General features: G+C 40.0%; 1 protein-coding gene across 12 annotated transcripts in view; it reads left to right on the top strand.

The window, feature by feature from the left end:
- The first annotated feature begins 1,050 nt into the window (after positions 1–1,050).
- LOC309653377 (gamma-taxilin-like) overlaps positions 1,051–14,857 on the top strand; it is a 51,524-nt gene continuing 37,717 nt past the window's right edge. For 6 of the 12 annotated variants that reach the window (XM_082448004.1, XM_082447999.1, XM_082448003.1 and 3 more), the window contains exons 1-2: positions 1,211–1,360; positions 13,211–13,514. In XM_082448004.1, coding sequence (XP_082304130.1) covers positions 13,268–13,514 — 247 coding nt within the window. In that variant the 5' untranslated portion in view covers positions 1,211–1,360; positions 13,211–13,267. Of the gene's footprint in view, positions 1,186–1,209; positions 1,361–2,343; positions 2,365–7,347; positions 7,574–13,210; positions 13,515–14,602; positions 14,624–14,857 lie in introns of those variants that run through there. The other 6 variants (XM_082447997.1, XM_082447996.1, XM_082447995.1 and 3 more) reach the window with 6 other exon arrangements.

The raw sequence follows: 14,857 nt of genomic DNA, 5'->3' as shown, positions 1-14,857 counted from the left end.
TTGTAGTTTATTAAGTGTGCAATACCATTACATATAAAAATCAATGTACAATCCTTAATTAAAAATAATTTATTACTAAAAAATTCTAACCATCATGTGAGCCTTCAGCAAGTTATAGTAGTAATATCAAAGATGACTGAACACAGATCACCATAACAAATGTAATAATGAAAAATTTTGGAATTGTTTGAGTATTTAGCTGAAACGAATAGACTCACAGTTATTTCTCCAGCACAGATGGGTTTTTTTCAGGATCAGCAAAGAATTGCAATTTAGGACCCGCAACAGTGGGCAAGCCACATGTAACTCCCCCACCGCAGTAGAACGCTATTGCAGAGAGGAGAAAGAAGGTGGGAGGGCGGTAGCAAACAAGAGTCCTTGGGTTCTCACTGGCTGAGTCCTTGACAAGAAGAGGACTCTCTTCTTCCTGGGCGGGGAGTCGGGGGCGGAGGGGAAGGGTCTGCCGTGGTCTTAAGATGTGAGTTCCCTTCTGGTCACCCAATCCTATTTAACTGAGGTTTCTGTTCGTTAATTTTTTTTACACAGGATACAGGAAGTGAGGAAATAATGTTGGAACATGGTGGCAATAAACTTGCTGGATGCAGGATTACCACAACCTTCAATTTGTAAAAAGATGCAATATGTGTGAAGTGCAATAAAACAAGGTATGCCTGCAGCGCCTCTTACCCCCAATTATTTCAGGATAATAATAGCCAGTAGGGCCCATAGTATAGTAAGGATAACCTAACAAGAACAAAAACAGGAGGTAATCCTGTTTTCACTTGACCCTAAACTCTTGTCTTTTCAAATAGTGGAATACTTTAAAAGTTGCCGGAGTAGTTTCCTTTAGCGTGAAATCGCCCCTAAAAAACTACAAGTCCCATTAAGCAGCAGGCGCAGCACAGTAACTACTCCTCCCTTCTCAGAATGCCGCGGAGCTCCGCCCTAAACCCAATCTGGGCTTGCAAACTATGACGTAACAGTTTGCTAGGACCTGCAATTCTTTCTACACTCTTTATCCTCTTCCGCGCAGAGTCACTAGGGCATTCTGTTTGCCCTTTGGCCCTGAAACCCGGCTCGGCCTCCAATGCTCCCCTCCCCCATCTCACTCAATCCTCTGGAGGCAAACATCCAGCAGTCACGTGGAGAGCGCCGGATCTTCGACTGGCCGCTGAGGCTTGGAAGGTAGTAGATAGGCCTTGCGAGCTTCCGTCCTTTGGGTCAAAGTTGCGGGTTTAAGTGCTTCCGTCACTTCTTGGCGACGCAGGTAGGATAAAGAGCGCCGGGAAGTGCCGGCGGATCAGGGGCTGAGGAGACGGTTGACGCCGGACGTCGCGGTGGACTGCGCAGCCAGCAGCAGGTCTGTCTTGTTTTCCACGGGGTGGCGGGGGTGAAGTGTGAGGGAGAGTATTACCTTTTACAGGTTTGCCTGTTCACCTTTTTCGGTTACTTTAGCTTCGGGACAAACATTCCGCTTTCTTCAGAGGGTTGCGATAGTAGGACGTTTGTGTGTGTGGCGAGGAGGTGGAATCGGAATAAATGGCGTGCAGGGGACCGCTGTGGGTTGGGGGGTGGTGTGCGGCTTAGGTATTAGAGGAGGCGGGGAACGCAGTCCTGTCTGTGGGTGAAAGGGTGCGAGGCGCGGGTGCGCCATGTGTTACAACCACGTGCGGTGGGTGCCCCGGGGTCCTGTGAGCTTGATGTCCTCTCTCCCAGCCCCTGATGTCCGTGCTCCCTACGTTCGGCGCCACCTTCGGTCGACTAGGGACAGGGATTAGCTTTTCTCAGCTTTCGGCGACTGCACGCGTCGCTCTGCATGGTGCGTTGGGGCAGCGCTGGCAAGGCTGTTGCGTATTTAGATAATGGCGCGGGGACCGGGGCTGCGCTGCGTTTCTGTTTCCCAGTCCTCGTTTACTCTCTGCCACTACGCGGATGGTGGACGGCGGTGGCGGAACTGGTAGGGCAGCTTTTTTTCGGGACCTGGGCTCTTAGCGTCACTGACAAGGCTACACTCGGGGCTTGGTATACGGAGGTGACGCCGAAGTACCTCTGTCCAACCTAATTGCTGAGCATCATCGTGCAATAACTTGTCTTTCTAACTCCTTTAAAAACAAACCAAAACAAAACTTAACACCTTTTCCTTTCCTTTGGTTTGTGCTTTAGCGCCTCCTATACTTTTGGTTTCCCAATCCGGTAGACACGCTGGAATGTTACCTTTGTCTTACTTTACTTACATCAGGGGCATTTCATTGTTTCTCTGGTGACAGGAAAATCTAGATCTGCTTCAGATTGGAAAAATCCCACTTCTCCTGGGCTGAGTTTGTAGAATCAGGAAGTTTTCCACAACGATTGGGCTGCATACAGGTATATACGGTTTCCAGATCCCTGGAGTTGAGAATTGCAGGGAAAGGGCTTGGTACAGTGGAAATCTTTTTTCTTTTTCCGTTCATTTAAACTTATTGAAGGGTTCATTCTTGTTTGAACCTATGAGATAATATTTTTGTAACATTTTTCATGAACTTCAGAAGTCTCACTTTACATTTGAGCAAAGTGTCAAGAATTAGCTTTTTTTGACTTGTTTCTGAGGTGAGGTATTTTTTTTTGTCTCTGTATGAAGGTGTTAGTATTTCACAGCTTTCTTTCTTTTTTTTTCTTTCTCTCTCCTTGTATTTTGAAAGAAAGATCCAGTTCTTGCAGGATTGTGAAAAAAATTGGGTGCATAGTACTGTAGGGATTCAAAATTATCACTTTCACTACTTTCCCCAAGGACAACTCTGATTTAAAAAAAAAAAAAAAAGCAACACTGCAGTTTAGGATATTCCAACGAAGAAGAGAAATCTTATTTTATAGACGAAAAGGAGAGGTTGTGGGGGGTGGGGGGGTTTGAAAGAAAGTCTGTTGCAGAAAAGTGAGAGTTCAGGGTGATAATATCTCACTGTCTGAGTTGTTGAAGTAGTCGATTTTTTGTAGGAGATGCACTGTACATTTTTTTCCTTTTTGGCACCTTTCGGTAGTTGAGGATTTTTTCATATTGATGATTCTTCTCTTGGGATCTGTAATTGATAATTTCTCCTATGTAGTTACTTTTACTATTGTTCTTTATTTCTTTGTATGGCTTTTGAGTTATTTGTAATGTCATTTTATTTTTGTCAGAAGGACTTCCTTTGTGTTTTTTTTTTTTTTTTTTTTTGCAGGGCAGGCCTACTAGTAAAGGATTCCCTCAGCTTTTGTGTATTTGGGAATGTTTTAATGTCTTCTCCTTCATTTTGAAAGGTAGTCTTTGAGTTTATCATAGTTCAGAGTTTACTCATTACTTAACTCATTGGATGTGTAGACTAATGGTTTTCATCAAATGAGAGTATTTTCTAATTTCTTCCAATAGTCTTCCAGCCTCCTTCTCTCCTCTTCTACTGTGACTTCCATTATGTGTATGCTAGTGTCCCACAAGTCTCAAGTTCTGTTGATTTTTATTTATTCCTTTTCCTTTCTGTTTCTCAGATTGTATTTTCAATTGACCTAGCTTCTAGTTTGCTGATTATTCTCCCTGCTAAATTCAGTTGTCATGCTTTTCAGCTCTGAATTTTTGTTTGGTTCATTTAAAAAATAATTTCTACCTTTTTATTGATGGCTGATTCTTAATTTCTTTTATTCCCATGACTTGCCTATAGTTCATTTCTTCTTTGCATGACTTGTGATTTTTTTTTTGTTGGCAACTGAATATTTTGAGTATTATAATGTGACTGTCAAACAAAAACAAATCCTGATTTAGATAACAAGAGACCTTATTCAGAGGCACTCCTGCAATACAGAGAACACTCTGATTAAAGAAATCTGAAAATGTCTTAAAATCAGAGAATGACTTTTATTGAGACGGGTAAACAGGTTAACAGAAACTTTTTAAGGGGAAATCAAGCAAGCAAGGGAGAGTGAGCAGACAGCATAATTGGCATGGTTGATGGGAGATGAGTCTCAGCTGATTCTTGGATCCTTGGGATGAGTTGTTACTAGGGGCACGCATTTGAGTGCTTGATCGTGGTGGGTTAGCCGGTATCCAGGGGTTTATATGAAGAGAGAAGCCTGACTGAAGTCTGGTTAAGACAAGGCAGTAAGAAATGTGCAATTGTGAACCCTATACTCTGAGAATCAGATTCTCCCCACATCCCTAGGGTTTGTTGTTGCTGATTGTTATGGGTTGTAAATGTGTGCTTAGTAATTCTGTGGTAAGCTGTTTTATAAAGATTGTATTCTTTGTCCTGCATGGTCTCTGAAGTCTTCTGTGGTAGCTTAAAGGTCAGCCAGGTAGCTTAGAAGTCAGCCAGGAATTTAAAAGAGATTTCCTTGAAATCCTGGAGCAACAGAAATAACAAAAACTAAACTCAATGTCTTTGCAAATTGATTTTGTTTAGGGAACTCCTTTAACACTTAGGTAAGCCCAGCCTTAGCATGCACTTCCGTCTTGCACAGAACCAGATACAAAAGTGTAGGGTCTTCTGAGGTCTTTTCTGGCACGTATGTTGCCCTGGACATGCAGGTAGGCTTTGAGATTCCCTGGTATACCTGGGGCCAATCCAAAGCCCTTATTCTTCCATGTTTCTTTTTTACCACCCTCCTTCTTTTGGGGCTTTTCAGTCTGTCTGCTACTTGCCTTGTCATTTTGTCCTTGGCCCACGTAGCTGTGGCTGTTATTTCAACATTCCACACCAAGAAGCTGCACCAACCCTGAGAAAATTTTGAGGCTGGAGGATATTCTTGAGCTCCCTTTGGGGGTCTGCCATATAGGTCAAAGCCCACTGTCAGAACTCTTAAGAACAAGGTCTCTTATGCATCTGGCAGCAGCGAGCCACACCAGATATGCTAGCTCCTTCCAGGGTGGGGATTAGGGGGTTGTAGGCAGGTTAAATAAAAAGTTACAATATTCCATAAGTAAACTGCAGCAGCTTCTTTCCTAGTTAAGGATTCCTCTGGTTGTTGGTTTTGACTGTTTCCCAGAGTTTCCAAAAAGTTGATTTGGACAATTTTTGTCACCTTAATCATTGCTTTCGTGTAGAAGTGGGTGTTTGGAGGTTGCTACCTCACCATTTTCTTTCTTTAATTTTTTTTTTAAATTTAGGTATAGTCAATGTACAATATTATGTAAGTTTCAGGTGTATAACATAGTAATTCACGATTTTTCAAGGTTATACTCCATTTACAGTTACAAAATATTGGCTATATTCCCTGTGTTGTACAATATATTCTTGTAGGTTATTTTATACAAAGTAGTTTGTACCTCTTAATCCTCTACCCCATGTTGTTCCTCCCCTTTTCCCTCTCCCCAGTGGTAATCACTAATTTGTTCTCTAGATCTGTGAGTCTGCTTCTTTTTTTGTTTTATTCACTAGTTTTATTTTTTAGATTCCACATGTAAGTGATAATCATACAGTATTTGTGTTTCTGACTTATTTCACAAAGCGTAATGTCCTCCAAGTTCATCCATGTTGTTGAAAATGGCAAAAGTTCATTTGTTTTTGTGTCTGAGTAGCATTCCTTTGTGCGTATGTGTGGCGTGGGGGGCATATCTTTATCCATTCATCTCTTGACGGACACTTGGGTTGCTTTAGTATTTTGGTAATTGTAAATAATGCTATGAAGATTGGGGTGCATGTATATTTTTGAATTAGTGTTTTCATGTTTTCGGATATATACTCAGGAGTGGAACTGCTGGGTCTTACGGTAGTTCTAGTTTTAGTTTGTTGAGAAACCGCCATACAATTTTTACAGTGACCGCACCAATTGACATTTTACTAACAGTGTAGGAGGGGGTCACTTTTCTCCACACCCTCACCAACATTTGCTATTTCTGTTCTTTTTGATGATAGCCATTCTGACAGGTATGAGTTGATAATCTTATTGTGGTTTTGATTTGCATTTCCCTGACAGTGCTGTTGAGGATCTTTTCATGTGCCTCTTGGCCATCTGTATGTCTTCGGGAAATGTCTATTTATGTCTTCTGGCCATCTTTTAATTGGGTTGTTTGTTTTTTTATGTTGAGTTGTATGAGCTGTTTATATATTTTTGGATATTAACCAAAATGTCAGTCATATAATTTGTAAGTCTTTTTTCCCATCGGGTAGGTTGTCATTTTGCCTGTATTTTCTTCTAAGAATTTTATGGTTTCCAGCCTTACATTTAGGTCTTTAATCCATTTTGAATTTATTTTTGTATATGATGTTAGAAAATGTTCTAATTTCATTCTTTCACATGTAGCTATCCAGTTTTCCCAGCACCAGTCTTTTCTCCATTTTATATTCTTGCCCCCTTTGTCACAGATTAATATTTTACCAATTTCAGTGATGTCCCTCTCAAGATATGAGCTTACCTTTATAAAGTAGTGGTATCTGGATAAATAATGCCTCTTATTTAAAAATTAAAACATGTTTAAATGACATAGTTCCCAGAGAGTAATTTTCATTTATAATTAATACATGATTAATTGATAGGGCATGTGACAGACCTTACTTCATAGACAGTTGTTGTTTCTGTAAAGTAAGATTTATACTAATGTCCCAAATAAACTTTCTTGCCTCCTTTTCCTTCCCTCCTTCCAATTCCTTTTTCTTTGCTTTTAATATTATTATGAGTCACTTTCAGATAATATAATGAATGTAGTAGTATTTGACGAACCTAAAGTGTTAAACAAATTTAATATAGTATTGAGTATCAGCTATGTTTAACTTTTCCCATTTGTGCAGTTTTCAGAAGAGAAGAAGTATTAGGTAAGCTTTAAGTTCCATTCAGACCTAGGGATTCTATTTTTACAGTTCAGTCCACTTCCTAGTTAAATTTATTTACTTATTTTAATGAATTTCTGTAAATTCTTTGACTTGATGGAAAAGATTTACCAACTGACCTATGCTATCTCCCTGTGCTACTGAGCAAGTTTTATTAATATTTGTTGTTTTGAGTGTTGATTTGAATCCCATGTAATATTTCCAAAATATCTCCCAGATGACCCTCACTCTCCCCAGTTTTTGCCCTTTAATCTGTCATAACTAATATTTACTTGCTAAGATGATACTTTATTTCCTGCTCCTATAGTGCAGAGCAGTTTGATGGGGTATAGTTCATAGAAGTTATGCCAGTAATTTAAAAGATTATTTCTTCTTTAAGAATTGAAGTGTGGACCATGTTAATGTGATAATATATGTGTGGTAGATAAAATAATGGTCCCCCCAAATATGCTCATGTCCTAATCTCTGAAACCTGTGAATATGTTTATCCTATCTGATTAAGTATGATTTTGCGATGGAGAGATTGTCCTGGATTATCCTGGTGGATTCAGTGTAATCACAAGGTTTCTTATAATAGAAAAACAGAAGGGTCAGAGTTAGAAGAGAAGTAATGATGGAAACAGAGATTAGAGACAGATCTGAAGATGTTACGCTGCAGACTCTGAAGATGGAGAAGGGGGTGATAAGCTTATGCAGGCAGGTGGCCTCTAAACTTGGAAAAGGCACAGAAATAATTCTTCCTTCGAACCTCCAGAGGGAACACAGTCCTGCTGATCCATTTCGGACTTTTGACCTCCAGAACTGTAAGATAATAAATGTGAATTTTTAATCTATTTTTAGGTTTGTGGTAATTTGTTATAACAGTAGTAGGAAACTTCACAGATTATTATGAAAGTCCTGTTGTGGGCTAGCAATTTATAGCCTTATCTAATCTTAAACTCTCTAAGGTAGGTTAGGTAAACTATGAGATTGACTTCTCCCCATGGCCACACGGGAGGTGGTAAGTGGTGTATTCAAAGATTAGGCTTTTTTGACTCCAAAGCTGTTACCCATCTCATATAGCTCATGCTCTTTTGACACAGCTGTTGAGGGTAATAAAGGTCAAAAATAAGCTTCTTGTTGGATATAAGCAAAAACTGGTGCCAAGTAAAAATTACTTAGGACTTGGATGTGGAATTTTAAGCCAGATCAGTGAACTTTTTCTGATGTGTTATGTTAAAACCTTTTTTTTTTTTTTTTTAATGCTTTAAGTGAATCTGGTACCTTCCAGTCATTTTGTAAAGCACTGTGATTTGGAAAATATTGATTCATGAGTTGCATAGATTTTTCAAATGTTAGAAAATATTTTTTAAAATCACATTTGTTAATATTATCGTCAGTCTCATCTCAAAAGTCTTTAAGTGCTGGGAAGCTGCCAGAGTCATAGTGGCAGGTTGGAATTTTCCAAAATCCTAATTTTCATTTGAACATATGAATATTATCATTGCAACAGATACTGTCAGTTGTTTATCCTGAAGGACTTATTTATTTTCTAGAAAATGTGTGGCAGACTTATCATTAAAACAAATGTCAGTTGGTTTGTCTTGACAGACATTTTCTGAAAAATGTCTGGCAGTTACCCAAATTTGAATATGTAATCATAGCAGCAAGAAACTATGAAGGGTCAGAGATTTTAATTTACTTGCAAACTCATAGTTTTCCCATAACTTATGGATACTGGGAGAAATCTGGAGACAAAGGATACTTTTTTACAGTAGCATTTACTAGTGTCCACTTTTGCACATGATTCCTGAGCCTTAGTTCCTACAGGGTGATATAAAGAGAACTACATGATATTTGCATTACAAAAAAGAAATCCTAAGTTTAGGGATATTAAATCTTTTATAATGGGCAGTGTGGTAGGCAGAATAGTGGCTGCTCAAAGCTGTTCATGTCTTAAACAGGGACCTGTGAATTATCTTATTGCTTAAAAGGATTTGCATAGATTCGGACTTAACTGGCATTACCCTGGATTATCAGGGTATGCACAATGAAGTCTTAAGTATCCTTAGAAATGAAAGAGGAAGATAAAGGTCAGATCCAGAGAGATGGCATTTGGCTTGACTTGCCTTGCCTTTACTAGCTTTGAATATGGAGGAAAGGATCATGATCCAAGGAATGCAGTCAGCCCCTAGAAGCTTTGCCCTAAAAGGCAAAGCTCTGTTCTCTCAGGGAGCCTCCAGAAGGAATGTAAGGTAAATAAATGAGTGGTATTTTATTACAGCAGCAATTGGAAACATATAGGCAGTAAGCAAACCTGCCCATTGCTGATGAGGTAGACATCATTTCTATTTTTTTCCAAGGCTCTTTGCTGTATGAGCATCCTTGAAAAGATAGTTTGAAACAGAGACATGCCTTCTATTGAGTTTTTCCTGAGTATGCAAGTTCATTGGCCACACTGTTAAATTTGACCAGAATAGGCTAGGACCAGATCTGTTCAGTTTATCTTATAGAATACTAAGAATAGGACTCCAAGCGTAAGGAAGAGCCCAAAACTTAGTATTGACTTCAGAGTCCCAGACCTAACCAAATGAACAAGTTCCATAGACTATCAGAGTCTACCATCTGGCTTCCTTAAGGCTATGTGTTGACCTTCCCACTTAGCCTGAGTCACTGATTCAGTTGCAGCAGGATATATTCATGAATGGCCCATAAGAAAAAAGTCTAGGGCAATTTTACCATAAGTAATAACTGTGGCCAGACAGTTTGAGACTCACTTGAATGCAGTCCACTGATCATTTCAGCTAAAGTTGTGGAGAGATTTTGTACTACCTTTCATTAGTGAATGGCTCCCATTGAGAGGATAACTACCTGCAGTGTGGCCATAAGCCAGAAGTCAGTTGCCTCTCTGGTGAGTTTCTCCAAGGAAACAAAAGTAGCCTCATTTTGGAGAGCACTTTGCAGTTGTCCAAAGGCTGCATGACTACTGACTATATTTCCTGAAAGAGTTGATGATCTGTTATGACCTCCCCTTAATGTGGGACACAGTGTTTTCTAGAGAGATGCAAGTTAATTCCTGGCTTCCATGTGAGAAAGGGCATACTTGGTACCTCTGGCAAGAAGGGGTTGATTCTGATTGATTATGTAAGTTCTCAAATGGGACTACATTAGTGTTTCCAAGTGGGCACAGATTTAAAGTGCTTTACAGCATGTCTCCTTAGCCAGTTAGTAACCCTAGCGTTTCCAGGTGAAAAACTGAATCACATCCTTCTTTTTAAAAGGCCTGCCGAAGACCACACAGTCCTACCGTCTGGCTCTGATACCACCTGGATGGCATTTGTCTACCCCTGGAATGACTTATCTATGGCTAGAGAAATGAGGGTGAGGGAGACATTCAGTGATGACAGTTAAGTGTTTTGCTTAGGAAATGCAGTAGCTGGGACATTCCTGCTGTTTCTATTTGAATGGCAATCAAATTGTCACCTGAGCTCTCTGGCTGGAAGGCAGATTCAACACTCTTAAATACAAGAGGCTTGCAACAATTTGGGAGAGCCACACTAGGACACCTATTTGTATGAGGAAGACTCCAGGGTCCGTTTTTAAACACATGGGATGATTAATGTTGTTAGATTTGTTAACAAAGGCAGTATTTCCAGTAGCTATAATTTCAGCTTTTGTCCAGTCAGTTGTCACCTGCTCATGACAGTCCTTTGGCCCACAAAGGCCAGGTACTAGAGGAGTGAGGGGATTTTTGTAAGCCTTGCAGAGATCCATTATGCCCACCTCTTTGACCTGCAAAGGTCACCATAGGGAGGCTCCATAGGCAGTGTATTCAGGAAGTGGTAATTATCCACTGGGTACACTGATCTAGAACCATTTCAGTCTCACAAGAGAATCCAGGTAGCTGAAACCAAGTTTGAATCCTCTAGGTGCCAGTTTGGACTAGAGCGTGCCACTTGGGCTGACATGGTTATGCTATTGGCAGAAAGAAAAAAGCAGTAGCCTAAGAATGGCTAAGTTTCTTTGAATTTCCTTGACATTCAGTGCTGAATTTTTAAAATGGGTTTGTATAACCCAGCACCCAATTTGTCCTGATTCTTAGCAAGGAAGAGACTGAGAGGGGGTTATCCCTCTCTGGGAACAGCTCATTCAGTGGCCCAACTTGCATTTCCACAGTTTGTAGAAAAGATGAAGATGAGGGGGTTAATATCAGGATTCTTTTCTGAGTCAGTTTTTGAAAAGCAGACCTAATGCTCAATAATTCCAGATGGCTGTGGGTGACAGGGAGTGTGGATGGGAATGGTGGAGGTACATTGACTACTTTTACTTTTGTGGTAAAATGTGCACCATTTTCAGACTGCATATTATCCAGAAAGCTGACCACATGACAGATCAGTTCAAAGGCTACAATGATGTGGCCAGAGTCAGCTGATTGGTGTGGACCATCAATTCCATGACCTGAAATGGTGGTCAACTATGGGGCACCCAGGATGAATAGACCTGAGAAGGCTTAAAGGTTGGATGCAGTCAGACTTCCAGAATGAGGAGAATCAATGCCCTGTGTGTCATGGCCTTCCCAATCTGGAGACAACTGGGTCATCTTACAGCATGTGTCACAAGGTAGCCTCTGCAAAAAACTAAAGACCCCTTTACTTGGTGCCCTTTCTGTGATGGTGGACACACAGCCATAATCAGTGCAAAGAGTGCAGTCCAGATAGCAGTCATACCCATCTTGATCATACCCAATGATCAAGGCAGTGCAGGCTTGATCAATAGCTTGATTTCACTCAGCATACGTGTCTGTATGAATAAACCATATGATTCCTGTAGTAGCCATGATTTATTTCTCCAGTTGGTGGTACTTTAATGTGCCAGTCTGTGTGTTCCCAGTGAATTTAAGGTTCCTGCCTCATCGTGGAAGGAATCTGGACATGAGACAGCGAGGTTAAGGAAGTAAAGTGAGGATTTATTTAAGCAAGAATACGCTCTCAGAGGGAGAGCAGGCAGATGGGTGAGGAGCTGCTGCCCTGGGTTCCATTGGCAAGTCAGTTATGAGGGGCATACAAATGAAGGGGTGGCATACTCATTGGGGAAGCAGGAGTTTGGGGGCCGTATTCCCCTACAGAACCAGATGGAACAGTGAGTGACTTGGATACCTATTTCCACAGAGCCGTAAATGTTTGAGTCCCTCTAGTCTCCACAGTGCCCCAGCATACTAGGATGGGTTCCATTTGGGGGTGGGGAGAATTTGGTCACAGTTCTAGCCACCTTTCTGTGTAAGGTGGCTAATGTCAGGGTACACACAGAGTACCCAGGGAGAAATCAGTGGATGTGAAGTAAGATGAGTTTCACATCAATACGCAAGACATGTTTTCTCTTTTACTTTTGATCAGCTTAGAATACTTAGCCAGGGTGTTTACAACTTTGCCTTAGCCTTTACTTCTGCTGGAAGGCCAGGCAGAGATAAGATTAGTCTAATGTGGGAGCTTTCATATGCCTATGTTCATCTCCTTTCTCAGTCTTTCTCTACTCAGATATTTCTGTTTATTGCTTTTTCCCAGTTTTTGTCCCATACCCCAGGCTGCTGAAGTCAGTACTTTCATACTTGGATCTGAAGCTATCCTGGAAGCTGCCCTAGTCCTGAGACAGCTCTTCCAAGGACGAAACAAAGGCAAACTCCTGTACAGATTTCTCAGGGAGCTGCGTGAAAGAATGAATGAGACCCAATCCTTTGAAAATAATGTCTGTATTGTTCCCTGTGGCACCAGTAGCCTTCACTGAGAGTGTGGGCTGCTCTCCCTATGGTCTTTGTTGACCTAGGGTATGGACAATGGTAGACAAGAAGTTTAAAATCCTATGGTGCTCTCCTAATTTTTTTTTTTTTAATTCACTAAGCTGTAAATTTGGGCTGTAAATCTTAATTATCTTTTGTAAGTTTTTAGCAGATTCCAGAGTTCTGCAGAAGTTGATTCTGATAGATTCTGCCAGCATATTAGTTGTGGGAGGGACCGAACTTTGGATTTTTCTCCTGTTCCACTATTACAGTAGTCTCCTCCCATCTCTTTTCCTCCTTTGATTCTAAGAAGCACTGCTGTTTTGTGAACCACTATGAAAGGGAAAAAAATAAAACTGTCCAATGGTGACATGCCTGTTGATTGTACCACGTACAAAAAGTAAAAACTACATTTAAACATGAGCAAAGTGGGGAATTCCCTGGGGGTCCAGTGGTTACTACTCCATGCTTCTGCTGGAGGGGGCCCCAGTTTGATCCCTAGTCAGGGAATTAAGATCCCACAAACTGTGTGGCAAGGACAAAAAAAAAAGGAAAACGGGTTAATTTTACTGTTAAAATGAGCAGAGTGGGGTGGAACACTGAGCTTTTTTGTACTGCATTGTTTTCCTCCCTTGATTACATTTGATTTAATTCCTTTCTCCATATTTTTTCTGCTCTTTTTCTGTAGCTTGTGATTGGCACAGTTGAAGAATCTAGAATTTACAGACTAGGAGTAAACGCAGATATGTTGCATAACTCTCAATCAAATGATATTCCTCAACGTCGTGACTCAAATTACAGTAGCCCAACTAACAAGCATTCACTGGAAGAGGATGAAAGCAGTAACTTTATAACACAGAGCAGGGATTTGCTGAGCCCAGTGTACTGCACACAAGAGTCAAGAGAGGAACCTTCAGGGCCAGAAGCTGGAGCAGATCCCTCTGATGGTCAGCAAGATTCAGAATGCCGCAGAAAGAAAGAAAATATCTTAGGTAATAATCTCTGCTCAGAGGTTGGACATTTGCACATGCTGCTTGTTTAACTTATATTTTGTGCAGCACAGGTAATTATGGAGGATGACCAATTTTGAGGTAGATGTTTAGCTAATACACATCTAGTTTCTTTGGTCAGGTCAGTATGCCTGTCTCCTACAATTATTTGCAGGAGGCGCAAGTAACAGAGTGGAAAGCTTAGTTATGGGTACCTTGCTTCTTTCTCCCTGATTAAGAATTGTTTTCCAGAAAGAGTTTGTGGCCAGTTTGGCAGAAGTAGTATTTGATTTGCTTTGTTGTTTGATCATTTAAAGTAGTCTGACTAATAATTACTAAGAAAACTGTTATATTTGCTTAGCTGTTTAAGGAATATTCACTAAAATTTGGAAATGATATTTTTTTGCAGTTTAGAAAGTATCTTAATAAGATTGCTTCTAAGATATGTTTTATCCCTCTGCTTAGTTAGTTTGACAGTTCAGACTAAGAATGTGATATGTTAAATTTTATGAATGAAACCTGAAACCCTATTTCACCTTACTGGTTGCCCCTCAATTTTTCATCCCTATTGTACCTAATATTTACCTTGTTTGGTTTCAGTGATTTGTGCATAGGATTGTAACTTGAAATTCTCTTTCTTAATCTACTTTCTGCTACCTTCTAAAGACTTTAAAATTTATATGAATATGAGAACTGTTTATAATTCTTTCCGAACAAGACTAACACCTTCAGAATCATTAACCCCACTACAATGCATAAAATGTAGCTTCAGCTTAAAATCATTTAAATAGTTTAAAATGGTTACAGTTTAAAATCTTCACATACTGAAGTGTACATTACTGTTATGTCTAAACATTCAATCATTATATTTCCTCTTTTTTATTTCATCTTGAACTGAAGGTAAAAAATTTTCAGTACTAAAATTTTATGTGGATAGGAAAGTATTCTTTTTGAAGGTGGCCTGTTCCACCTCTCTCCTGCCCCCACAGCAGCATGTAAAGTATACCAAATATAAGTTTGATATCAAATATCAAATTTTCTTCAGTTTTTTAGATGAAATATTCTACATACAAGAGAACATTTTAAGAAATAAAAAGTTTTCTACCGCCAGGGTAAGCAATAGAACGTTATTTCTTTCTTTAAAGCCCATTTGCCTTCACCTGTCTTGGTCACCTGCTTCTCCCTGCCAGAGCTATTAAAGTACTCATTTAAGACTCTTTAAAGTGTTCTCACTGTTCAAGTGCTAAATAGCTAACAGGTAGCTGTGTTGGTAAGTGAAGAAATTTGGATGTTGGTGAGGCTAATAAACTGATTTGAAAGTAGCTTCTTTAATTTAGTAGGTGAAT

Source organism: Balaenoptera physalus (assembly GCF_965194825.1).
Source record: "Balaenoptera physalus genome assembly, chromosome: Y".
In the NCBI taxonomy this organism is placed as follows: domain Eukaryota; kingdom Metazoa; phylum Chordata; class Mammalia; order Artiodactyla; family Balaenopteridae; genus Balaenoptera; species Balaenoptera physalus.
This window is presented reverse-complemented; position numbering and strand designations above follow the sequence as displayed.